This window comes from Mustela nigripes, chromosome 11 (genome assembly GCF_022355385.1).
Source record: "Mustela nigripes isolate SB6536 chromosome 11, MUSNIG.SB6536, whole genome shotgun sequence".
Lineage (NCBI taxonomy): Eukaryota > Metazoa > Chordata > Mammalia > Carnivora > Mustelidae > Mustela > Mustela nigripes.
In genome coordinates this window covers 38615852-38640194 of record NC_081567.1, presented here as the reverse complement: position 1 = coordinate 38640194, position 24343 = coordinate 38615852, and the positions used below count along the sequence as shown (strand labels likewise).

At 63.4% G+C, this 24343-nt stretch overlaps 4 protein-coding genes across 19 annotated transcripts; 2 read left to right on the top strand and 2 right to left on the bottom strand.

Moving 5' to 3' along the window:
• The first annotated feature begins 6854 nt into the window (after positions 1-6854).
• On the top strand, positions 6855-8073 carry ANTKMT (adenine nucleotide translocase lysine methyltransferase). 2 transcript variants are annotated; one of them, XM_059415792.1, is made up of 5 exons: positions 6855-7029; positions 7111-7215; positions 7297-7437; positions 7646-7696; positions 7820-8073. In XM_059415792.1, the coding sequence occupies exons 1-5, from the start codon at positions 6868-6870 to the stop codon at positions 8039-8041; spliced, it is 681 nt and encodes a 226-aa protein (XP_059271775.1). In that variant the 5' UTR covers positions 6855-6867; the 3' UTR covers positions 8042-8073. The 2 variants fall into 2 exon arrangements, with proteins under 2 accessions (XP_059271775.1, XP_059271776.1); XM_059415793.1 differs by lacking the exon at positions 7111-7215.
• Positions 8074-8176: 103 nt separating this feature from the next.
• Positions 8177-12524, bottom strand: CCDC78 (coiled-coil domain containing 78). Of its 13 annotated transcripts, none has more exons than XM_059415783.1 (15): positions 11962-12107; positions 11707-11818; positions 11415-11501; positions 11250-11336; positions 10862-11020; positions 10729-10785; positions 10568-10629; positions 10396-10474; positions 10167-10292; positions 9756-9943; positions 9522-9690; positions 9308-9348; positions 8571-8637; positions 8397-8497; positions 8177-8314 (listed from the first exon to the last, which is right to left on the bottom strand). In XM_059415783.1, exons 1-15 carry the CDS (start codon positions 12021-12023, stop codon positions 8203-8205), a joined length of 1509 nt encoding a protein of 502 aa, XP_059271766.1. In that variant the 5' UTR covers positions 12024-12107; the 3' UTR covers positions 8177-8202. The 13 variants fall into 13 exon arrangements, 12 of the variants coding, with proteins under 12 accessions (XP_059271766.1, XP_059271767.1, XP_059271761.1 ...); XM_059415784.1 differs by having other exon boundaries at positions 11977-12107; XM_059415778.1 differs by lacking the exon at positions 11707-11818 and having other exon boundaries at positions 11962-12524.
• Positions 12525-12598: 74 nt separating this feature from the next.
• HAGHL (hydroxyacylglutathione hydrolase like) lies at positions 12599-15491 on the top strand. 3 transcript variants are annotated; one of them, XM_059415776.1, is made up of 8 exons: positions 12599-13042; positions 13405-13469; positions 13559-13676; positions 13753-13861; positions 13939-14042; positions 14285-14383; positions 14709-14788; positions 15047-15491. In XM_059415776.1, the coding sequence occupies exons 1-8, from the start codon at positions 12938-12940 to the stop codon at positions 15213-15215; spliced, it is 849 nt and encodes a 282-aa protein (XP_059271759.1). In that variant the 5' UTR covers positions 12599-12937; the 3' UTR covers positions 15216-15491. The 3 variants fall into 3 exon arrangements, with proteins under 3 accessions (XP_059271759.1, XP_059271758.1, XP_059271760.1); XM_059415775.1 differs by having other exon boundaries at positions 12600-13042; positions 14282-14383; XM_059415777.1 differs by lacking the exon at positions 14285-14383 and having other exon boundaries at positions 12600-13042.
• A 23-nt stretch (positions 15492-15514) lies between these two features.
• Positions 15515-23098, bottom strand: CIAO3 (cytosolic iron-sulfur assembly component 3). Its single transcript, XM_059415774.1, has 11 exons — positions 22988-23098; positions 21817-21912; positions 20223-20366; positions 19813-19945; positions 19244-19378; positions 18833-18951; positions 18523-18652; positions 17789-17861; positions 17213-17350; positions 16601-16758; positions 15515-16447 (listed from the first exon to the last, which is right to left on the bottom strand). Exons 1-11 carry the CDS (start codon positions 23051-23053, stop codon positions 16209-16211), a joined length of 1431 nt encoding a protein of 476 aa, XP_059271757.1. The 5' UTR covers positions 23054-23098; the 3' UTR covers positions 15515-16208.
• Between the last annotated feature and the right edge of the window lie 1245 nt (positions 23099-24343).

Genomic DNA, 24343 nt, shown 5'->3' with positions numbered 1-24343 from the left:
AGGCAGAGATCACAAGTAGGCAGAGAGGCAGGCAGAGAGAGAGAGGAGGAAGCAGGCTCCCCATTGAGCAGAGAGCCGGATGCGGGGCTCGATCCCAGGACCCTGAGATCATGACTTGAGCCAAAGGGGAGGCTTCAACCCACGGAGCCACCCAGGCGCCCCCTCACCATTTTTAATTAAGGTCATAGTTGAGTAGTGTTTGGCACAATCCCATTGCTGTGCAAACGGCCCCTCCTTTCACCTTTCCACCTGAAGCTCTGTCTCCATCACACACCCTCTCCCCACCCCCCTGCCCCAGCCCCTTGGCACCCTCCACCTACCTTCTGTCTTTGTGAACTTGATGACTCCAGGAACCTTGCGGAAGTGGAATCATATGGTGTTTGTCCTTTTGTGTCTGGCTGATGGTACTCAGCATAACGCCCTCAAAGTTCATCTGGGTTGTACCAGGAGTCTGAATCTTTTTTTAATAGTTTTTTTTTCTTTTTTAGATTTTATTTACACACAAGGGAAAGCACGAGTTAGAGAGAGACACAGAAGGAGAGGGAGAAGCAGACTGCCCACTGAGTGGGGAGCCTGGGATGTGGGGCTCGATCCCAGGACCCTGAGATCACAACCTGAGCTAAAGGAAGACCCTTAACCAACTGAGCCACCCAGGTGCCCCCAGATTTTTTATTTTTATTTCTTTAAAATATTTTATTTATTGGGGTGCCTGGGTGGCTCAGCAGGTTAAGCCTCTGCCTTCGGCTCAGGTCATGATCTCAGGGTCCTGGGATCGAGCCCCGCATTGGGCTCTCTGCTCAGCGGGGAGCCTGCTTCCTCCCTCTCTCTCTGCCTACTTGTGATCTCTCTCTCTATATATCAAATAAATAAATAAATAAAATCTTTAAAAAATATGCATTGATTTGCCAGAGAGAGAGAGAAAAAGAGGGGACAAGTGGGGGAGTAGCAGGAAGAGGGAGAAGCAGGCTCCCTGCTGAGCCAGGAACACAACATGGGGCTAGACCAGCACCCCGGGCAGATGCTTAACGGACTGAGCCAGCCAGATGTCCCCAGAGCTCCTCCCTCTTTAAGGCAGATTCATAGTCCTCTGTTGGACAGACCACATTTTGTTTCTCCATCTGTTGACAGACACCGAGGCTGCACTTGGCGTTTTGGCTTCTTCTCATTCTCCTTGCCCATAACAAGGGGTCTCTTGTAGCCTGCGTGTGTCTCCCGCTTCCCTCTGAGGCCACCTCCCGCATCTGTCAGCCATGCCCTCAGGCTCAGGAGTAGCTGGAGGGCTGGGGTAGGGCGATGGTGGCACCCATAGGAGGGTTCGCACAAGTCTGTGCTGTTTCCTGCAGACCTTGGTTAAAGCTCTCAGTGACCCCAAGGGTTCCAGTATGTGGTTGGACTCTGGGCTTTGTGCCTAGGGCCTCCGTGATCTGGCCCAGGGTTTTCGCCCTGTTCCTGGCCTTTGCCAAGGCAGTCTGTTCCTCTCCCCTGCCTAGATTCTCCCTAGTCCCTACCTGGCTATCTGTTCCCCACACCCTCCCCCCAGGGAAGTCCTTGCTACTGGGAGATCTTGGGGCTGCAAGCCCACTCAGCTTGTCTGGACCTGCTGGACGCCTCCTTCTGGGGCTTGGGGAGGTCCTCTGGCTTCCGCCTTTCCATGCTGCCCACGGGGGCCCAGTCTCTGCACACACACACACACACACACACACACACACACACCCCGGTCCCTAGGGTATGGTGCCATCTCTTGGGAGGAGCCGGCAGAGCCCGACCGGGGCAGGCTGGGGGCTGGAAGCCCGGGCCCACTCTTGAAAAGGGCCACCCAAGAGGAGCCTCTCTTCCTCCTACCCCGCAGCGAGGTCCCAGTGGGCGTTACTCCTGCCCCAGCCGACGGAGGTCTGAAGGACGAGGGCGCGTACGGTGGCAGGAGGGGGCGGACAGGGCGACGCGGCGCCCGCAGCTCTGACCTCCGCGCCCCGCCGGCGGAGGCTCGGCCGCGCGCCCCCACGAGCGCCTCTGCGATTAGCGGGAAGTTCCTGCGCCGCGCCGCCATTGGCCGCCTCGGCCGCTGCCCCGCCCCCAGGGCCGCGGGCCGCGCCGACGTGGGCCGCGGGCGGACGTGGGCCGCGGGCCGACGTGCGCCCCGAGCTCCCGGGCACCGGTGCCCGCTCCTGGGAGGACCGCTGCAGCTGGGACAGCAGGTACGAAGCCCCGCGAGGCTGCCTCTGCCCCTCTGGCGCCCTGGGGTCCGAGAACCAGGTGGACGCGGCCGCCGCTGGCTTCGGGGGAGGGTGGGGGCGAGGGGGCCGCGCCGGGGGAGGATGCGAGCCGCTGCCTCAGCGCCTCCTGCCCTGCCCTGGGCCCAGCGGCCTGAGCCAGGCGCCGGGCAGCGTGTGGCCGCCGTCCGTGGCCCGTTCAGAGGTCGTGACTCAGGGGCTGTACCCGGCCGGGGCGCTGCGCCCGACCATGGACAGCCCTCTTCCTCCAGGCCACCCCGCACCCAGACGGCAGCCGCGCGGCCTCCTCCCGCTCTCTAAGTGCGCCAGAGCGGGTGTCCAGGACCGCCTCCGCATGCCCTCGGGCTTGGTGCTGATGGTGAGGGATGGTGGGGGTGGGGACGCGCCGTCTTCCGCACTGGACAGAGGGAGAAACTGAGGCACGAGAGTGAAGCGGGCTGCTAGTGGTGACACAGGCAGTGAGGACAGGTTGGACAGACAGACAGAGAGAGGCCGGCAGTCCCTCAGGACTCCGCTTAGGAAAGGGCTGGCCAGACTCTAGGTCTTCGAGGGCTGGGAAGAGGGAATGAGGGGACAGAATCAAAGCGTCCAGCTGGAGCTGTCGGGGGCTCCTCGGTCCAGCCAGTCCACACAACAGAAGTCCAGCGGGTGCCTGGTCACCATGGAGACACTGCCTGGCCTCCCTGTAGGGCACCAGGCCCAGCTCTTTACTTTCCTGTAGAACGTGGAGCCTGACCCCACAGGGGATGGGGGTCTTTCTGTTCTGCCTTAGGCCCCAGACCAGAGACCCCAAGGTTCACGATAGCATCCTGCCACCCACCCTGGTTGGGCTGGTGTCTTTGGGCCCAAGGAGGCAGCTCTGGGAAGCCACAGGGGTTTCCGCACGCTGGTGCACACGTGTTAAGGTGGGTGTGTCAGAGCGTGCCTCTGGACACCCTCGGCCTGTGCGTAAGTCGTGCCCGCATGTGGGGCACGGCCCCTAGACCCATGTTTGTGGATGCGTGAACGTGCACGTGTCGGGTGCCCACATGCTCTCTTGGGTCTCCAGGTGCCATTGAGCACCGAGGGGAGGGTCTGGTGGCCTGTCTTGTCCTTCCTGCCTCCAGTGGGGGGAGGACTAGGGTGGTCTAGGAGAGGGCAGGACCTACCCTCACCATGTCCCCTTCATGCCAGGTGCCTACAGGCCCTGCAGTGACCTTGAGCTCCTGCTCGCTGGCCGCCTGCCCCAGCGAATCTTAGCTGTGGGGGCAGTCTGGGGCCCACCCTCCCCTGCATGCCGCTGGCCAGCGTGTCTCCCCACAGTGATCAGTGGAACCACCCGCGGTGTTGCCCACAACACAGAGCTGCAGGAGTCTGTTACGAAGGACAGACCCTACCACTGTTCCCAGTGGGGGAGTCCAGGGGCCGGGTGCAAGCCTCCATTCACACCCTGCTGCACAACGGGGTCTGGGCCCCTTCCTCTCCATGGGCCGGAGCCACCTTGGTGAGGCCTGGCTGGGCTGTGCGCCTCATTTCCAGGAATTCAGCCGTGCCTATGGGGCTGCCCACACCAGCCATCTCCACCTGGGAGGTGGCCCTGGACGGAGGGGCCTGGAAGCAGGGCACTGAGGTGGTGGCTGTTGAAGGAGGGCTGGGGGGCTGCCTCCCGGTGGCACCAGCTGCTTGGGAGGCGAGAGTGATGAGAGTAAGAACACAGATTTTCTTAGCCAGTGTGGGTGGTGTCCCGTGCCTGAGCTGGCCCTCGGCGGAGTCCCCACCGCACTGTGGGCTGCTCCGATTCCGGCTTCAGAGTAGGACACTGAGGCTCAGGGAAGGGTGCCTTGTCTAAGGCTAACCAGCTAGTGAGTGGGAGAGTGGCCCAGGCCTGTGCCTTGGGGAGGAGCTGCTGCTGCTTGGCTTGGGGGGGAAGCAGGGACCCTCCTCTCCACATGAGCCTCCGCTCGGCCGCTCCTACCTTCATCGCCAGGTGCTGCTGTTGTGCAGAGTAGGAGTGGGAAAAGTAACCACCAAGGTCTAAGGTGGCGGGGTCCCTTGGCGGGGCAGGTGGGCAGACACCACTCCTGGCCTGTGAGGGAAGGGGGTGCAGCCTGGCCGCGGGCTGGACTTCTCGTTGCAGTCCGCTGTTCCTGGCCCTGGCCTGTCCCACTCTCAGGGAAAGATGGGCCCCTCCAGTCGTCCATGCAGAGCATCTCTGTAGAGTTAGGCTTGTTGCTCTTTGCTGGAGCGCAGGGGCATACAGTGGGGTCTCTAAGGACCGTTTTGCCACTGGTCCTATTGTTGCTGGCTCCACCTTCTTCCTCAGCCTCAGCCACACAAAAGGCCAGTGCAGTTTGAGACAAAGCCCAGGGCCCTGAGGCTGAGTGCCCCTTGGGTTGGGGTGTGTGCAGGAGCTCCTGGACTGGAGACAAGTGGACTCTGTTCACCCCAACCCCACAGTTCCCAAGAGAGCCAAAGCTCAGGTTGTGGGTGTGTGTGTTTGTGTAGGCTGATGGGCTGAGTCCAGGAAGCAGCTTCCCGTCCTTCCCTGCCAGTCTACACTGAGGAAGGGTCTGACGGTGAAGGTGGAGGCCAGAGGCTGTGTCATCTTTTGGGCAGAAACTGAGGCAGGGCCCCTTCCTCCAGATTCGGCTGATGATTATGGGTGGGGGAGGTAGGCTCCTGTGGGTTTCTGCCCATCTGCCCCTCCTGAGGTTCTCTGCTGCTCCCTTCTTCCCAAACCCCCAACCAGGGGTGCTCCATGCTCTGTGCTCAGGCACTGGACCTCTCCTCCTGGTACTATTCCCGCACTGGAGAGCTGGACCTGACTTGTGCCTTTAAAAACTGACAGGATGCTGATGATCCCACATGTTAATCTCCAGCCTGGACCTCCTTCCTGGACTGCAGATGGTTACCTCCCTGTCTGCCCCCTTCTCCTCGCCAAAGACTGACTTAGCAAAGATCAGAGGAGGAGGAGAGGAGGGTATGCTCCTGGTCCTCCTCCTCCTGTTGGGAGGTTTTTGCACTGTCCAGATAGGCGCCAAGGATGGCTTCCTCTCTAGGGCTAAGCAGCCCCTCACCGTTGGCTTCTGTCCCTTCTGGTCAGCTCTGCACAACCTTTCACTGGAAGGAGGCTCCTGGCCACACCAGGGGCCACTGTGGACCGCCCTTTGGACCACGTGTCTAAGAAATCGAGGGGCAGCTGCTATGGGGTAATTTCTTGGTTGGACCGCGGTCTCTATGCACCTGCCTTAGGAAGTGCCTGAGCCTCGCATGCAGTCAGCCTCCTCGAAAGTGCGGAAATGCAGCAAGGGCAGTTGAGAGTGTGGCTAACAGAGCCAGAGGAGCACCAAATCCTGGGTAAGGGGCTTTGTTCCTGCCTGAGGGAAGAGGTCAGAGGGAAACGGTGTGGGTGAGCACGTGTGTGGGGGCCATGGGCTATGGGACCTGGCCTGTGGGGAACCCCCGGGCACGTGCACTCACATGGATACATAACCAGCTGCCCAGTTCCCCTAAGGCAGAGGAGCAGAGTGCGGGACGGTAACACTGGTGTTGTGGGGTGTGTACGGAGGAGTCGGGTTAGGTGTGTTCGTTTGGCCAACAAGCTTTTATTTGGTGCTGGCTCTAGGCACCGGCAATAATGCAAGGAATGAAAGACCCAAAGGAGACAGGATGCTGTGAGCCAGGTGCCCCCCCCCCCCACAGTGCCCAGGTCTTGGGAGCAGGGCACTGGGGTTCCCTGCCACCCAGGGACACCTGTCTTTTGGTAGCTGGGGCCAAGTACAGGCAGGCCTGTGGGGCCGTGTGTAGTTGGGGATAGGGGCTGACAGTCAGGCCCCTGACCAGGACCCTGGATGGGTACAAGCCCCTCACAGTCCTGAGACGCCCAGCCTCGGGTGGGATGAGGGAGTCCAGCCCTACCACCCCACCCAGGCTCTGTCCCCCGCACCTCCCTCTCCCACCGCAGGTTTTGCCAGGTCACCTCTCGAATCTCAGATTTTGGGTCACTGTTTGGAGAAGGAAGGTGGATTCCCCCTCTTGGGGCCCTTTCTGGCACCCCTGTGTGTGGGCCAGCTCCCCTGCCACCACACACACAGAGAGCCGGCCTCGGTCACCGCGCTCCGGCCCCAGTTGGCCCCGCGTCTCGGCAGAGCGCCCCCTCCACGCCCCACGCGCGGACCCAGTCTTCGGCTGCGGGGAGGGGGAGCCGGGGGACTGGCCTTTGGGCTGTCCCAGTGGGCAGACACGCGCCGCCCCGAGCTCCACGGCCGCCGGCGCGGGGCCCGCGGGAACCCTTCAGCTGCAGCCGTCCCGTTTCCCTGGCGCGTGTAGCTCTGAGTTCGGCGGCCGTGTCGCGTCTCCCTGCGCGGGGACGCGTGGTCCACGGGGTCGCCCCGGGCGTCGGTGGGCTGGCGGCCGCAGGCTTCGAGCGGGACCAGGGCTGGGAAAGGGTGGGGGTAGCAGGGTCCGCGGCCCGGAACGCGCGGGAATGGCCCCGGGCCCCGGCCGGAGCGCCCGTGCACGGCCGCTTCCGGCTCCCGCCGAAGCCTCCGCCCGGCCACTTCCGGCGTGGCCTCCTGGGGCCGAGTGGGCGCGGCGGGGCGTGCTGTGAGCTCCGGGCCGGCGCGGTGGGACGCCCTGGAGCCGCGCGCCAGCGGCCATGGAGCAGGATGACCCGGGCGAGGCGCTGGCGGAGCTGCGCAGGCGGCGGCTGGGAGCGCGGGAGCTGCTGCAGGCGGCGGCGGGCTCGGGCCTGGCCGCCTACGCCGTGTGGGCGCTGCTGCTACAGCCCGGCTTCCGGCGCGTGCCGCTGCGGCTGCAGGTGCGGCGCGGGCGGGGGCGGGGCCGGCGGCGCGGGGGGCGGGTTTCGCGCTAGGGGACCAGCTCCTGCCTACCTGCGCAGGTGCCATACGTGGGCGCGAGCGCGCGGCAGATGGAGCACGTGCTGTCACTGCTGCGAGGCCGCCCCGGGAAGACGGTCGACTTGGGCTCCGGGGACGGCAGGATTGTAAGCACTGCGTGCGGGGTGGGGGGCCCCTCGCCGGCGCCTGGCCTGCCTTCGCGTCCCCACAGCCTCCTGTGCCCACAGGTGCTGGCCGCCCACAGGTGCGGCCTCCGCCCGGCCGTGGGCTACGAGCTGAACCCCTGGCTGGTGGGGCTGGCCCGGCTGCACGCGTGGAGAGCGGGCTGTGCCGGTAGCGTCTGCTACCGCCGTGAGGACCTCTGGAAGGTAATGCAGGGAGTCCGGAGCCCAAGACCCCACACCCGGACTCCACACTCCGGTGCTGGGTTGGCTGGGGATCTGGCAACCCAACCGCAGGTTCTCTGGCCACCTGCGTGGGCTGGGGCCAGGACTTGGAAGCCGCAGTGGCCCCACGCCCACCAGACCTCCTCCTGGCTGGGGCCCTACTCCCTGCTGGGGTGACTTCTTCTTGCAGGTGGACCTGAGGGACTGCCGCAATGTGTCCGTGTTCCTGGCGCCTAGTGTGGTAGGTCTGGGGCTGCCAGTGGCAGGGGAGGCACAGGACGTCCTCCTGGAACATGTCAGGCCTGGAGGAGCTGGGCAGGGCGGCCGTATTCCTGCACCCCAACCCTCCTGCTCTCTCCCACAGCTCGCACAGCTGGAAGACAAGCTGCAGGCAGAGCTGCCTGAAGGGGCCCGAGTGGTGTCGGGGCGCTTCCCCCTCCCCACATGGCAGCCTGTGGCTGTGATGGGTGAGGGTGTGGACCGTGTCTGGGCGTATGATTTCCCGAGGGGCGGGTTGGCTGGTCAGGCGTCCCCAGGACCCAGTTGTGCCTCAGCCCCTGGGCCCTCCAGTTCTCAGGCTGGCTGACCATTTGCACACAATAAAGACTCGTGGACTCATTCGGACTCTTGTTGGGTGGAGGCTGGGTGGAGTGACACTCCCCAACCCCGCTCCCACCCGAGGGGGTGCTGTGAGGAGGGCTCCATGCTGGCTGTGAAAAAGAGTTCTGCCCTGAATTTGACAGCTGGCTAGCGGCTTCGGGTCCTTGGGTGCCGCTGCTTGATAGGCGGTGTGGTCCCCACTCCCCCAGCGTCCTGTGTACCCATGAGCTTCCTCAGCCTCAGGATCTCCTGTTTGTACCTGCTAGGAGGAGTCTGGGTCAGGCACCGGCCTGGTGGTGCTGTTACCTGGGACTGAGGCCTGCAGGTCACACCCAGCCCACCTGCCGAGGTGCTGGTCCACGTACTCCTGTAGCTCAGAAAGTTGCTCCTCAGCCATTGTGGCCCGGACTAGCAACTGTGCCCGCTCACGCTCCAGCTCCACCTGGCATGGGGAGGGCATAAGCCACAGGGCCAGACACAGTGTGAGAAGGGCCCCAGCCAGCCTTGCCTCTTACCTGGGTACCACAGGAGAAGTCCTGGAGCTTCTGGTGGACCTGGGCCCAGGAGGCAGCTTCCTGGCCCCTGTGAGGAGAGAGAGGCACAGGCAGGAGGGCCAGTGTCCTCTCAGGTGTTGACCGATGACCTTGCTCAAGTTGGGACACTTAGATCCCTGACTTGCCTGCTGGGAGCAAGGTCAGGATAGCATGCGCCCGCCTGTCCACTCAGCCCTGGGCCTTTGAGCCATCCATCGGTACATGGGGGCAGGGCAACCCGGGCCCAGAGGGCCCACCGGCTGCTCACAGAGGGCTAAGCCACATTCTAGGGGTTTATTTCTCAAAATTCTGGGAGATAGGCTGATACAAGTGCTTGCGCATTGCACAGGAACATGGAGGCCCAGAGGCAAGGGCTGTGAAAGTCATCAGGCAACCTGCTTCTGTCCTGTCCCCCCCATCCCGGGCCAGAGCCTCTACTGGCCACCCCCCACACCTCTTCATCCTTAGGTCACCTGGGTCTCACTGAAAGGTCCCTTTCTCCGGGGAGCTCCCTGGCCCTCTGTTCAAGGTTAGCCCTTTTCCTGTTGGGGCCCCCCTTCACCCAGTTATTTGGCTGTCTCCCATACAGACCAAAACCCAAGGGCACAGGTGGGCCACCTGTTCACCACTGCCACCAAAACCCCACCCAGGGCTTAGAGTTGGGGAATAAATGAATGAACCCCTGAAGGTCCCCCCACTACCCACCCCAGGGTACTCACTGCGGGTCTCTGACCCCCAGGGAGGCTTCACTGGGCCCCTTCTGTAGGAACAAGGGTGGCAGCATGAGCCTGGTGAGCTGTGCTAGGTACTCCCAGTCGGCTGAACGAGGCAGGCTCCTCAGGAATTGGGGTCTTTGCTGAGCCTGTGATGGGCCTGGGGTGTGCTCTGGGGTGCTTGCTCCAAGGGCAGTATAGGGCAGCAGGGAACACTCACCTGGGCCTCGAGCTTCCAGAGCTTTGTCTCCTGCCTGGCCTGGTCTTCTGGGTGGCTGAGTTTAGTGACCAGGTGCAGAGACTGGGGCTCCAGGTGTAAGGTGGCTGCATCAAAAGTAGCTTTGGGGGTCCCAGATGCCTCACTGGAGTCTGCCAGCACCTGCTGCACACTAAGCCACATGCCAAGTCACATAGGGCCACCCCACCCCGGTGCCCGGCTCAGGGAGAGGCCCACCTGCGGGTCGCCAGCAGCTCCTCGTGTCTGCGGCTCAGATCTGACAGGCGCTTGCGGTAGGCACGAGCAGCCCGGGCCAGCTGCTGCTCACGGCTGCGGTGAGCTGCCCGGATATGCTCCAGCGTGGTCTCCAGGAACGTGCGGAGGGCTGCGGCTGCCGGCTCTTGGCTGGTGCGGTTCGCGTACTCCTGGAGGGGAGGCGGTGGCGCGGGGGTGGGGCCAGGCCTGGGGAGGGCGGGGCTTGCTGGGCACACCCCGCTTCCCATAGCCCCCTCTCGGGAGCTGCCGAGGCAGTGCAGCAGGCAGGGACCCCGAGGTCTCCCGGAAGCAGTCTGGCACGCCCAGGCTAGGCTTGGTCTCCCCAGGACGCGAGGCCTCCCTCACCACAGGGCCACCCCACCCGGTGCTCACAGCCACGGCCCTGGCACATCGCTGCAAGTGGAGGGCATACTCTTCGTTCAGCTTCTTGAGCTGCAGCTGCAGCTGGGCGTTCTCTGCCTCCGCCTGGCGCAGCTGGCCTTGGCAGGCAGACAACACCTGGGGGTGGAGGCGGCCTTGAACCCACACTGCACGAGGTAGGCCTTTGCTGACTGTAGGACGCCATCTGCTAGACATCAACGTGCGGAGGGCCGGGCCTCACCATGGCTTGTATCGCTAGTTGCTGCCCCGCCGTCCGGGCCTCATCTCGGGCTTCCTGCAGCCGCCGGCCCAGGTCTGCCCTGCGGACATGTGTGTGAAGCTTAGCGGGACCCAGGTGCAGGAGCCTGGTGCGGTACTGCGTCCTCCCTGTCTCTCGTGAGGCAGCCACTCACACACGGGTCTCCAGTGCCTGCCTCTGGGCCTTCTGCTCCTCTAGCGTGCGCGTCCATTCTCCCTGCAGGTGCACGGGCTCTGGGTTCCTGGCAAGGCCCAACACCACCCTGGGCTAGGACAGATCCGGACAGGTCCCCAGGCTAGGGGGCTGCGTACTCACGCTGTTTCCCAGCTTCTGCTCTTCATCCTTAGGGCTCAGGAAGTCCTCAGGCTGTGCCTGTAGGAGAGAGCTGGTCCCAACCTCACTCTCTCTGCTGCACCTCTGCTTGGCTCCCACCCAGCCAGGCACTCACGGCGACCTGGGGTCTGTGGTGGATGGAGTGTCCCTGCTCCCAGGCCTTGTGTTGGAGCCCCCGTGCCAGCTCGTGGCGGTGCCCCAAGGCAGCCTCTTGGGGGGCTATGCGATCTCCATGCAGCTCCAGCTCCAGCACCCGGCTCTCCAGCCGTAGGACCTGTAGGGTGACCGGGGTGAGCAGGTGCACTTTCCTGTCAGGCCACCCAGGGTAAGTCAACATCACCAGGGAACATACAGGCACACACAGCACACACGGGAGATGTGAATATCTCAGACACTGCATGAGCGTGTACGATCCCATGAGCATACCTGGACCCCTCACAGCACGGGTCCCAGGTATGCACCCTCCCACCGTGTTCCCCGGGCCGGCCCCTGCCGGCACCCACCTCACTCTTCAGCTCAAAGAGTTCAGCCTCATGCTGCTCCTGCACGTGGTGAGCTGAGATCTGCAGGTCGACCAACTCCTTGGAGATCTGTGGGTGGTCAGGGTAAGAGGCGGTGCCCGGGGGACCTCCCTCCTGCTAGCTGGCCCCCTGGGGCCTCACGCGCACCTGCAGGCGCCGCTGCTCGCTCAGCTCCGGATCCGAGGGAAGCTCTGTCTTGAGGCAGGCTGCCCAGTCCTCTGCTTGGGGCAGAACCTGGGGAGGCATCACCCCCCCATCGTCCACTTGTGTCTTAAGCTTGAGCAGTGGCCTCCACTCCCAAGGAGAGCTCCAGCCATGCATTGCCCTCTCCCCAGTAGCTGCTCCACACGCAGACTGAGGGCAGTTTCTCCTGGCCTCTGAGGGGTTAGGGAGGAACCCCGGCGCATGGCAGAAACAGAAGTGTCCTGGAGAGACTCACATTCTCAGTGGTCCCAGGTGGGGGTCTCGGCCTGGGGGCTGTGGCTGCTGTGTGCTCCATAGGCAGAAAGGACTCTGGCCTCCCCAAGGGCGGTGCCGCCTTGCCAACCCGCCTGTTGCAGCAACACAGTGGCTTGTGTTGCCAAGGCCACTGCTGGCCCCCTGCTGGTCCCGGGGGTGTCTGGGGCCCCACCCACCAGGGGAGCCAGGGAGGGGCACTCTCGGCTCCTTCCGTATATGGCTACCCATCCTTCACCTGGGAAAGGCAGACCTGCGCCGCAGCGTTGACCCTGGGTCCTGACGGAAGCAGGAGTTCATGAGAAGGCCCAGCACAGAATGGAACGACCACCGCCGTCACTGCTGTCCTCGCGCAAGGTGCCCTGCCTTGCGGTGGGCGTTCGCACAGTAGGCGCCTTCTGTGTGCCCACTGCTGCTGGCTGGGCGCTGGGATGGGCAGGTGAACAAACGACAGATTCCCCGGCCCCCAGCCTGAGGGAAGGGGCCGCGGACGTTTCAGTCGAGGGACTGGGGGACTCAGCAGGACGGGGTCAGCCCCGGCGCCCGGAGGGCTCCCTGGAGGCGGCGCCCGAGCGCCGGGCGCTGCGGCCTCTGACGTGCGTCCGGCCCCCATCGGGCACGCGCGCGCACGCGCTCTCCCTACGCCGGGGCACGGGCCATGGCGGTGACCGGGCCGAGCGCCGCGCTTCGTTAAGGCGCCGCGGTCAAAGCCCGAGGCCCGTCTCTGACCAGAAGTCTTTGAGGCGGTCCGCGCAGTCAGCCGGTGCAGCGCCGCTGCGGGAGGGGGGCGGGGCGGGCCCGGGGGCGGGGCTTAGGCGCTACGCGCGGCGCGGCGAAGGGGGCGTGGTTGGAGGGGGCGCGCCGGGCGGTTGCGCCGTCGCGAGGGGCGGGGCCTTCGCGGCTGCGGGCGGCAGTGGCGGCAGTGGTGGCTGTGGTGGCGGCGCTGTCGTTGTGGTCGCTGCCGCTGGCGGGCTGGCGTGCGTACTGGCCGGCCCGGCCTGAGCCTGGGGCGTGGGCTTCCGCACCGGAGTTCCGGGAAGTCCCCGGAGCAGCGAGTGGGCTCCCTCTCCGGCCGCCGATGTGTGTGAGGAGCTGACCCCTCCCTCGCGCAGCCCTGCCTTGGTCTGGAGAGGGGAACCCCCGCCCTGAGGAAGGGGTTCGGAAGCCTGGGGGCCCCTCGACGAGAAGACGCGGGGTGCCAGAGCTCTGCGACCATGAAGGTCAAAGTCATCCCGGTGCTCGAGGATAACTACATGTACCTGGTCATCGAGGAGCACACGCGGGAGGCTGTGGCCGTGGACGTGGCCGTGCCCAAGAGGGTGAGGGCAGCCTGTGGGCGGCGGGGAGCGCCGCTGGGGTCCCCCGACCACCGTGGCTGGAACAGGCCCTTCCCCTGCTCTCTGATCTCTGGGCACAGGGCGATTACGGTTCCCGGATTATCTCGGGGCTGCCCTGAAGTTAGGACCGTCTCCGACCCCCGTTTTTCCCCTCCCTGGTGCCTCACCGTAGTCCTAAACCCTGGACGTTCAGTCATTCATTGTCTGCTGGGTCTCCTGTACCTCCACGCCCCCGGGTCCCCCGGGGCTCTTGTGTACATCACACTTGGCGCCCTAATTGGGGGGCAGAGGGGTGGGGCGGCCACCGGGCTCTTCCAAGCCTCCCTAACTCCCGTCCCTTTCAGCTGCTGGAGATCGTGGGCCGGGAGGGGGTATCACTGACCACCGTGCTGACCACCCACTACCACTGGTGAGCGCGGTCGGGGCGGGCCGAGGCGCGAGGGCGTCGCCCCTGCCCCACCCCGACCCAGGCGTGATCCTGCTCTCACCCGTCCGCAGGGACCACGCGCGGGGCAACGCGGAGCTGGCGCGGCTGCGGCCGGGACTGGCCGTGCTGGGTGCGGATGAGCGCATTTGCGCGCTGACCCGCAAGCTGGTGCACGGCGAGGAGCTGCGGGTGAGCGCGCGCCCGGGAGGGCGGGTAATCGCCTTGGGCCCTCCCGCCTCACCAGCAGCCCGCCCCTCTGCTGCAGTTTGGGGCCATCCACGTGCGCTGTCTCCTGACGCCAGGCCACACCTCCGGCCACATGAGCTACTTTCTGTGGGAAGAAGAGTGTCCGGACCCACCCGCGGTGTTCTCGGGTACTGGCTGCCCCGCCCCACCACCCCCGCCTGCCCGTGACCCTCCTCCACCTTCTCTGACCTGCTGTCCTCCCCAGGGGATGCCCTGTCGGTGGCGGGTTGCGGCTTGCGCCTGGAGAGCACAGCTCAGCAGATGTATGAGAGCCTGACTGTGACCTTGGGCAACCTGCCCCCCGAGACGGTGAGTGGCCATCCCTTCCCCTCCTGCAGGGTCCTGCCATCCTGCATGCACAACCTGCACACTCTGACCCTGCCGCGGGGGTGCAGAAGGAGCACTCCAGCCAAGGAGAGACCACGCCTGGGCAGACCAGGCGTGGGGTGAAAGAGTGTGGGGAGGGGCCAGGCAAGCCCAGGTGAGCGCCTCCCCCCATCTCTGCCTGTGGCAGCTCTGTGCACCCCCTGAGTGCCTCCTTTCTTCAGAAGGTGTTCTGTGGCCATGAACACACACTTGGCAACCTTGAGTTTGCACAGAAAGTGGAGCCTGGCAATGACCACGTGAGAGCAAAGCTGTCATGGGCCAAGGTGCGGCCACCCCAGCCTCTCTCCTCCTAGAGGTTTGGAGGGTGGATGGAGGTTGGGGCAGAGGGGGTCTACAGAAGAGTCAGACATGACCAGACCTGGCTTAGCCCGGGATCCACCATTGACTGAGGCTCCTACTGGGTAGGGGGGGAGTGGATGGCTTTGGAAGGGGACCTGTGCAGGTTGTGGGGTGGCCGTCCTCGAGGACCAGATGAGGCGAGGAAGCCCTTCTTCTGCTCCCGCTCCCAGAGAGGGGCAGGGCTGAGTGAAGCCAAGTTGTTTGGGGCTCTCAAGATAGAGCTGTGACAGGGGCCCATGGTCATTCCAGAAGAGGGACGAGGACGACCTTCCCACAGTGCCATCCACCCTGAGTGAGGAGCTCCTCTACAACCCCTTCCTAAGAGTGGCGTGAGTACTGGTTGGCGTCCCCAGCCTTCTTGTGGGGCCCTGTGCCCACCCCAGGGGCTGTACCCCAGAGCAGGGTATCCCATGGCTGGCCTGCTGTCCTCTGGTCCCCCTTAGCTTCATCTGGGTACTCTAGGAGGTGCCAGGGGAATGGTTATTGGACTGACTGGCACCAGGGAGCAGCTGTTCTTTAAGTGTTTCCTGCCAACACCCCCTGGCAGTTACCCAATAGTCTCTCCATGGCGTCCCCTCTCCCTACAGAGAGGAGCCTGTGCGCAAGTTCACGGGGAAGGCGGCCCCAGCCGAGGTCCTGGAGGCACTCTGCAAGGAGCGGGCAAGCTTCCAGCGGGCGGCTGAGCCACTGCAGCCACAGGCCCGGGCTCTCCTGGCCCTGCAGTGGGGGCTCTTGGGCACACCTCGACAGAAGTGAGCCCCAGGAGGACCGGCTGTGGCGCCAGGCAGCACATCTCTCTTCCTTCACCCCTTGGCCAACTGAGCCCACGGGAGGATTGCCTCTGGCACCTTCCATGGCCCTGCCCAGCTGGCTGTCCAGACTTGGGAGAGTGGGCACCCTGGCACTGGACATGTGAGGCTCCTCTCTGGGGTGCATGTGAACCCTGAGGCCTGGGTGTTTGGGATGCGTGCTGGGGTGCACAGGGCTTCTGAACTTTGAATAAAGCTGTGGAAGGGTTCATTTTTGACGCTGGTGGATGCTCTTGGACTTGGAAGTGTTTTCAGAGATCCCTTTATTAGATGGGGAGCTCTGTGACAACACGCTGGGCGGTCTCACCCCACTCTACCTTCTCCCCCACCCCTGTAAGTGGAGACCCAGCTGTGCAGATGGGACTCAGCGCCTGATCTCACGGGGTCTCTCTAACAGAGCCTGCTTCCTGCCCGGAACTGCGCAGAAATGCAAGCTGTCAGGTCCCAGAGACCACGGCGTCTTCAGCGCCCAGTTCCAGGTGGGGCAGGTACGCCACCCCCAGCGTGGGGTGCTGTGGGCTGCACACTCCTCTCTGGCCAGCGTTCCCTGCCGTCCAGGGCCAGAGGGCTCTCCGCCAGTCTGGCATGGATGACTCCAGGAATGGGGAGGAGGAATCCCACTTTCGCTTTGCCTTAAGCTGCCCACAGGCCTGGGCCTTACCTGGGTCTCCAGGCAGTAGAGAGAACACTGATCGCAGACCTGGGCCCATGGGGAGGTTCTGGGACCTCGTGGAACCTCTGGCCTCCTACGATGGGGAGTGTGGGTGAGGGCGGGCTGGAGGTCCCCTTGACTGGCTCTGGGTCCAGAGTCCCATTTTTGTGTGGGTTCCAGCCCATCCCTGCAGCTCAGACAGGGTTTTGGGCTGGGGTGTCAGGACACGAGCTTCGTGGGAGTCCCAGTACCGGCTGGGCGGGACCGGCAACCCCGTGACGAGGCAGCCTACCATCTGATGCTGAGGCCAGAGCTGGCCATCTCCACCGCACGGTAGCTGGTGTGCAGCAGGCGGCCAGCCCGCTCTGAGCCCTCGCCCTGCAGCCAGTGCTCGTACAGTTCCTGGACACCAGGCGCATCCTCTGGCACCTGCACCGTCACCGTGTCGTACAGCATCTGCACGTGCTGGAGCAGCTCCTTGCTAGTTGTGCTGGGACCCTTGAGCTGGCCTCCGCCGTTCAAGCAGCCTGTTGCAGAGCCAGGCAGGCGAGAACACGGTCACGGGAGGATGCCTGCACACAGGGTGTACAGCCTAGCCCCTTCCCACACTGGCTCTCCTGAGCCTCCGGGCCGCCCAGGCCGGGGAAGAGACAGAGCTCCCCTGCCACCCCTCCAGCTACCTGCGGGGCAGGCCATGACCTCCACGTAATGGTACGGGCAGCGCCCTCGCTTCAGCTTCTGCACCAGGTTCTGGATGTTGCGGAAGCCGTAGGCGGCAGCAAAGTGCAGCAGGATGCGGCCCTCTTTCTCCAGGGTCACCTCCTGGAAGTCCTTGTTCCTGAGGGGAGCACAGGCTGGGCTCCCTCCTGCCTCCCACCCCTGCAGGCACATGGGCCACCCCGAACGGCTCCTCCGTGAAGGACGGTGACGGAAGGAAAGGGTGGGAAGCTCACTTCGCTTGGAGTCCCAAATCTCAGGATGGGAACCCCCTCCCTCCTGATGAAGGCCACCAACCTGGCGAGGTCAGACAGCCCCGAGCCCCCGGCTATGAAAGAGGGCATTATGTTGGGACAGACCCTGCCAACCATGGTCTCTGGGGGTTCTCAACCGCTGCGACAGGGAGGCAGAGCCCTGGAGAGCACTGGCTGGAGAGGAGGTCTCGCCTCCTGCCTGGTGCCCTGGGTCTTTGCCAAACCCACCCTGCTGTCCTCCAAGCCCACCTCAGCCAGGAGACCCATGCCGATGCCCCAACTGGGCTAACCCGTTCCCAAGCTCCAGCTCTCCTCACTGACCTCAGGGGTCTGTAGGTGACCTCATCCACATGGATCCCAAAGAGCTCCCGGGCTGCATGCCGGAACACATGCTCCAGGTAGCCGCCGGAGCCCCCGCCTCGATGGCTGGTGGGCTCTTGGGCAGATGCACCGTTGCACCTAGGGAGCAGAGCATGGCCTCAGGGGGCAGCAGCAGCTGTTGCCCACAGGGCTTTTGATAGCTTCTGTCTCTTGAGTTTGGAGGAGTTGTTCTCTAAACGGGAAAGGAGTCTGAAACCTGGGGGCTCTGTGTGTCAGGTGGTAGCTCAGGTGGGAGAAAGATTATCTGTCTGTGAGTAACCTGTTTCGGGAGCTCAGGCCTGGGTTGGGTTGGGGTCGGCTGTCCATTGGCTGTCTCGTGAACCTGACCACCTCTGTGCACCCCAAGACAGACCACAGGGCAGACATGGGGCCGACCAGAAGGAAGCCGCGTGGGGAGGAGCAAGGGAGGGGACGCAGACCACCTCCATGCGCTCACTCCTGCTTGTCAAGACATCGGCAGCCCCCAGACCCACAGCATGGCACCGTGACCCCTCTCCACACTAGGAGGCAACTTACAGACTGTCCAAGGGGGCTGGCTCCAGCTCCGAGAGGGAGACCCCTTCTTCCTCTAGCAACTTGAAGACTTCTCCTACAAGAAGACACCAGCACAGATGCTCTTCAGCTGAGATCGCAGTAAAAACGGTGAGGAAGCCCATGGCACCCGTGCCCCTGGCGAATGGACACCCCAACACCCACCTCCCGGCTTGTGGGTGGATGAGAACCCAGCCACAGGGCAGAAGGAGGACCCACTTCTGAAGCCCTTCAGAAGAGCCAGCCCGCGCCCCAGACCTGCAGCCCGCCCTTGCGCCGACAGAGCTGGGGGGGGCACACCCATTCCTGGGGCACGCCTGCCGCGGTGTGCTCCCAGCTCCCCACCAGGTGGACCAAGGCGTGTGTTCGTGCAGGGGGACCTTCCCCGCACTGGCTGGGCTCCCAAGCGTTCACCCTTCTGTATTTGAAGCCCTCGGGAGACTCTGAGAGGCTGTTCAACTCAGAAATGGGGTGAGCCACGAAGAGTCAGAGCAGCTGACGGGAATCTCCGCCCACCTCCCCACACAGACAGCCCAGTAGGACAGGGTGGCCCGTTGGCCACAGTTCTCCAGGACAGCGGAAAAGGGTGAAGTATGGCCTGGCTCCCGGGGAGGACTGGGGCTGCCTCGTCCACAGGGGACGGCGGCTCCAGCCATAGCCGACGGGCAGGACTCAGGCAATGCCATCCATGCCCTGCGGTCAGGGCAGCGGGAACCGACCTGTGGTGACCACGCAATCCACATCACGAGTCTGGTGCTCCTGGCTGAAGAAGTCTGGTCTGGAAGCTTCCAACTTTTTGTCATAGCAAGGCATCACCGTCACATGGTAGATCCTGTCAGGGGTCAAATGCTGCCGAGAAATGTGGAAATGTGGAGTCGTGGCCTGACCCAACAGGAAAGGGGCCCATCAGGTAAGGTGGGGGTGACACCAGCCAGCAGCCAGGATGTGACCGTGGTTCTTTGTGTGGGTCTTGGCTTATCTTTCAGGATGATGGCAGTGACTGGTTCATAGCTGGAACGTTCCTGTTACCTGCTGCTGGGCAAAGAAGTCCTTGACCAGGGAGCCCATGACCTGCTGCGGGGACCGCGCTGTGCTAAGGTGAGGGACAAGGAAGCTCCCGTGCGTCTTCTCCGCATAGCAGATCCAGCCTGAGGCCAACACCAGGAAGAAAAGGAGCATCTCACCAGCTGGGCAGCAAGTGACAGGACATTCTGCAGGGGACCGACTCGTGCAAGGAGTTACAGTCCCATTATGGAACATCCCTCGCTCTGCTGTCACTGTCGAGTGCTGCTAGCATCAGTGAGGTCACGGTCACGGTCTCGGGGAACTGAGTGACTCTCAGGGCGCCTTCTTCCACCAAGGAGGCCATCCTGCCAGAAACCTGCGTTGCTCCCCCCACCCCAGCGTTCCTGTTCCCCGTGTCGAGCAGTGTGGACACACCTGGACAGGCGGACGTGAGCACAGGCAAGGTCTGTGTGGAGCTGGCCTGTCCTCGGAACCGCTGCACAAATTCTCGCTGGCTCTCGAGGAGACTGAAGTTCCTCGAGAAGGCGGTGTCAAACACGTAGTGCACCCCTGAAAAGCAAGCACCCATCTCACTGCCACAAAGGGCGGCTGAATCACGAGGCACTGCTGGCCACGCCCCAGGAAGCTGTTGCCACCTGGCTTTTCCGGGATCGGCCACGTCCTGGTGGCACCCAGCCCAGCTCCTGGCTCACAGAGGCTGACCAAAGTTGATCTGAGCCAGAACCTGGGAAATGGGCCTTGATGACGCTCACTTAAACACAACACGAGAAGCAGGTAAGCTCCAGGCCGGGAGAGCACGGAGACGATTCAGAAGGTCTCTCTTAAAAGGCACAGCTCTTGTGTGTCAAACCAAAACTCTGGCCTGAAGTCAACTTGGAAGGTTCTGGTGTGTTTTGAGTTCAGTGACTCAGAAGCCCGAGGCGCCCTGTCATGGGACCTCCCCCATGCAGAGCTGGAGCGCTCGCACGATGTTTGGTACCTACCGATTTTCTTGAAGAATGCAGTCAGCTTCTTGGCAGTGTCTGTAGGAGTCAGCTGAAATCTTGCGGCCAGTGACGCTCTGGATTGGGGCGACACAGAAACCACAACCAGCCTCTGCTGACTGGGGGCCGCCGTCTGCAAAGCAAGGGACACGTGCTCACTCGGCATGTTTCCATACTCATCCCCAGGGGTCCGGTGCTGGTGAGAGCACGCCCTGTCTCCGGGGCATGTCATTTCTATGTGTAGGTGGGGCCCAACACTTCAGTGTTGGAGTAGGACAGGTCACTGACATCCCACTGACACCACTTTGAAAATGAGGGAGTCACCTGGAGATCGGCCCTTGACAGCAAGAGCAAAGGATGCTGCAGTCGATGTCAGGCTAAAAAAATCTCCAAGACCGCCCACCACTTACCTTATTGGCATCTAGAATTTTCCGCAGTTCCTCATGGCTTTGCTGCGTGATGAGGACGGTCTCCGCGGAGGTGACACAGCCACTGCACGCCAGGCAGTCACCTAGCGAGATCTTGGCCTTCTCTAGCTTCTGAGTCCCTCCGTCCTGGAAGCACAGCACACGGTGTTCAACAGGGCCCCCTGCACAAGGACAGGAGCCCTTGGGATAACGGGACCCATGAAACCTTGATTCTCTGGCGACACTGACTACCAGCATGGTAGCTGGCTGGCTTTGAATGCCACTAAACGTCTAAAAATTAAATATTTGCTGGAGAAGTACATACATCCTATATATAGTCTAGCTTCACGGAATTCTAATCTGGGCACCAGCTCAGCTGGCGCATCACAGGCGCATTAACGAGGCCTGCAGCCTATCATGGGTGGAGCGTGGATGTGCGGTCTGCAGAGCCGCAGGTGACTTGTCAGAGGCTCCTAGTCTACACTCGTGGGGCTGTGCAGAGGGGAAAATGTCAATGGCCAGGCTCCAATGGGAGGATGAGAAAGGCAAGGCTGAGACAAAGAGGGAGAGGGCAGAGTGAGGCGGTGGTCTGCTGAGCGAGCTCAACACATGGGCAGCAACAGCTGGACCGCCAAATGGGTGCAGAGCTTGGTGTGGGACGTGGGCCTCCAGGCTGATGTTCTGCAACTTTCCCGAAATGGAAGAGACTCCAGCTGAGCACCTTTACTCCCTCTGTAAACTAAGGAAGGGTCGGGGCCTGTGACCAGCGGGTTGAGGAGATGGGGACCCCCTTCCAGCCCAGCTCATCAGGACGGCGCTTCACAGCGAAGCTGCGATTTGAGCTTAGTGTGTATTTTTAGAGTTGGATGGGCCTAAAGGCCCAGGCTTTGATTTTGTGCCAAGAGACCTATTCCCAACCTCCCTCCACATCAGTCACTGTTGCTTGGTAAGGCAGGGCCCACTGATGCCCCCACCTCTCCTGGATCTCTTCACTTGTGGGATCACCCCCGCCCCCAACCCTGAGGTGGTGTTTCCTTGTGCTTGGCTAGGTTTGGGCAGGAGCTGTGGTATGCTGCCGGGTCACACTCCTGGCCTGAGCAAACGTCCAGTTCTCTCCCTGTGAGCGCTTGATCCGCGGTTCAGCCCTGCCCTGTGCCCTCTGAGGCTCCTCCCCTGCCCGGGAGAAGTTCCTGGGCCAGGTACGCCCATGCCTGTGGCCCACGGGACGGCAAAGACACTCTTGAGGGTCCAAACGGTAGATGGTCCTTAAACCACCATCTCGTTATTGCGCGATTATACAGGAAGCAGGGGTTCGCTGACAACAAGCTGTCTGAACTGGAAAATCCCACACAGTGAGAACCCACGGAGAGAGGGAAAGGGAAGACAGAGACCACCAGCTCCGCAAGAGGAGCCCCTCTGCAGACCAAGTGAAGCTCCAGGCTCAGCCTCTGTGCCCCTCCACCCCAGCCCCCGCCCTATCCCCGCTCTCGTGGCCTTGACAGTGAATCTGACCACAGTGAGAGGTCTCCTGGTCACCGTATTTGTGACTGGGAAGAGCGGCATGCACATGCTTCTGGTCATCTGGGCTGGAACTCACCTGCCTGACCTGGAAGTAACTCCCATCTTCTTCAATGTGGATCTTGGCCATGCCACTTCCTGTACTCTTATCCACTTTCATGGGCTTGACGCAGTCCTATACAAGGAAGAGACCCCAAATGGGGGCCTGAGTGCACGCAGGTTCCCCAAGAAGAGGAGCGACCTGGTGGTCACGCCATCACACCTGACTTTCGTCCAGCCACGGAAGCAGTCTTAACAGAAAGGCGGCTTGCACACGGGGTACATGTTCGAACAGCCAGCCAGCACCAGCGGTCACCCTGCGGCTCACAGCCAGATGAAGGCCCGCGCTGCCAGCCGCACGCTCACTCCCTGCAAGCCTGCCCGCTCTGAACTTGACTCTTGTTCTCAGTACGCGAACTGGCCAATGAGACGACACCCAGGAGCCACCATTTCTGCACCTCGGCAGGAATGCTTTGCTCGGAGGTCACCGCCCTGCCCAGGCCCCAATGAAAGGAGTTTCTTCTTCTCCCCAACTCCCCAAGTTCCTGGGAGTTTCCCTGTCAAAAGAACCTCTCTGGCGGTTGCTTTCCCAGGGATGGTGTGCCCCAGAAAGCCCTGCCCAAGGTGCTGTGGCCAGCCCCGCGCCCAACCCCCCCCCCCCCCGGGGCCTGTCCCGCACAGCCGGTGCGCTTGATAGGGAGGGACACCTGATGAGGACGACACTCCCTTGCCAGCGTAGCTGTCCTGCCTCCCTTAGGGGCAAGCTCCGCCAGCGACGACCACACACCCCGACGGACACCGGGTAGTCACAGCAGGTGACGCCATGGGACCAGCTCCTCGGACCGGACAGTCCCGCCTCTACCAGAGGGAGTGGATAGGGTCGCCCCGGCCCCAAGCCCAACATTGCCCGGGGGGTGACGCCGGCGGCCCTGCCCGGCTTCCCCCCCGGCTTCCGGGTGCGCACGGTGACGGGCCACTCGGCACGCCCCCCACCCGCGGCCTTGGCCAAGCTGCGCTCCTCGAAGCCTCGCGGTGCCGTAGCCCTGCTCAGGCCACTGGCATCCCCGGCCGCGGCTTCCCATCGGGAGGAAGCTGGCCAGGGCGCCGGAGGCCCGGCGGGCGCGGGCGGATCCCGTTTCTCAGGGGAAGAAACTGAGCAAGTAGCGGGGCCCCACCCCACACACGGCCGCCGCCCCCGCGGGCCGGCCCACCTGAGAGGGCCCAATGAAGTCATCCAGGTCCGTCAGCTGCAGCGCCCCGCTGAAGGGCGACGCCATGGCTGCCGTACTGTCGCGGGGCTCCCGGCGCAGAAGTCGCCAAAAGGCGCGAAACGGCAAGCGCTTTCCGCCACGCTGCCGGAAAGCGCCCCGCGCGGCGCATGCGCATCTGTCCCCCCCGGCGCCTGGAAGGCGCACGCCCCCTGCTGGCTGGCCCAATTCCGCCGAGGAACCTGTCGCCTTCCCTGCCTCTTGGGCCGCAACGGAGGGAGCCGAGAGCACCAGAATGACGTCTCCCTCCCCCAGGGCTCCCCTGCCGGCCAGTGTGCGGCCCCACAGTCCTTGACCTGGGAATTTGCAGCGGCAGCGGCTTCGCTGTACTGGGTCCCACAGACGCTCGAGACCCCAGAGGGCGCCCGGCCCTCGTGGGCCCCCAGTCTGGGCTGCGGGGTGAGGAACATGCGGGTGACAGGGACATGGGCGGCTGCTGACCAGGCCGCGACGGGGCGCGGAGCCGCGGGGCTCTGGAGGGCGCTCGCGCGCTGCTGGCCCGGCCTCCGACGCCGCCCTCTGTTACTTGGGGGACCCCATGGAGAAGACTCCGCTCCCCCATGAGATTTCGCAGCGTGTAGCAGGGCTGCTGCCGGCCAGACGCCGATCTCCAGCCGCCGTGAATCGCGTCGAGTCCAGCTCCACGTCAGTGACCCCCTTTTATTAGAGCTCTCCGGAGGACTCCCGGAGCTGGGTCTGGCTGCGGCGCGAGCAGGGCTGGGCTCAGCCCAGGATGTCCGGGGGAACCTCAGGCTTCAGGGCCCAGCCTCGCCTGGGCTCCCGCTCTTGGGAGTTCCTGCCCCAGTGTGGGCTTGTCCTGGAGATTCCCACACCTGCCTGTGGAGTTTCTTGGAGGTGCAGAGCCCCCCCCCCCCCCCCCCCCCCCGGGGCAGCCTTCCCGTGGGGGCGGGGGTGTAGCGGCTCCTCTTGGCTGCGAGGACAGGAATTTCCGATCCAGCGGCTGGGCCTGGGGCTGGGGGGAGATGGGGAGATGTTCCCCAGCAGCTAACCCAGGTGGACTTCCAGGCCCCACCCATCCCTGTCCAGACAACACCTGACCAGGTCTGCGATAGGATGCCTGAAACTCCACAGTCCCAAGTGGTTCTTAGGAGTAGGGAGCCCCAAACAACCTTGGCTTCCCTGAAATCCCCCAGAGGAGGTTCACAGAAAATACGGAAGCGTAACAGGCGGCGGTGGGCTGGGGCAGGATTGGGATCAGTCAGAAGGAGAGGGCTTCCATGGGAGGGGCTCCGACTCAGGCTGGGGTGCAGGGAGGGTTTTCCCAGCGCAGGAGTGGGG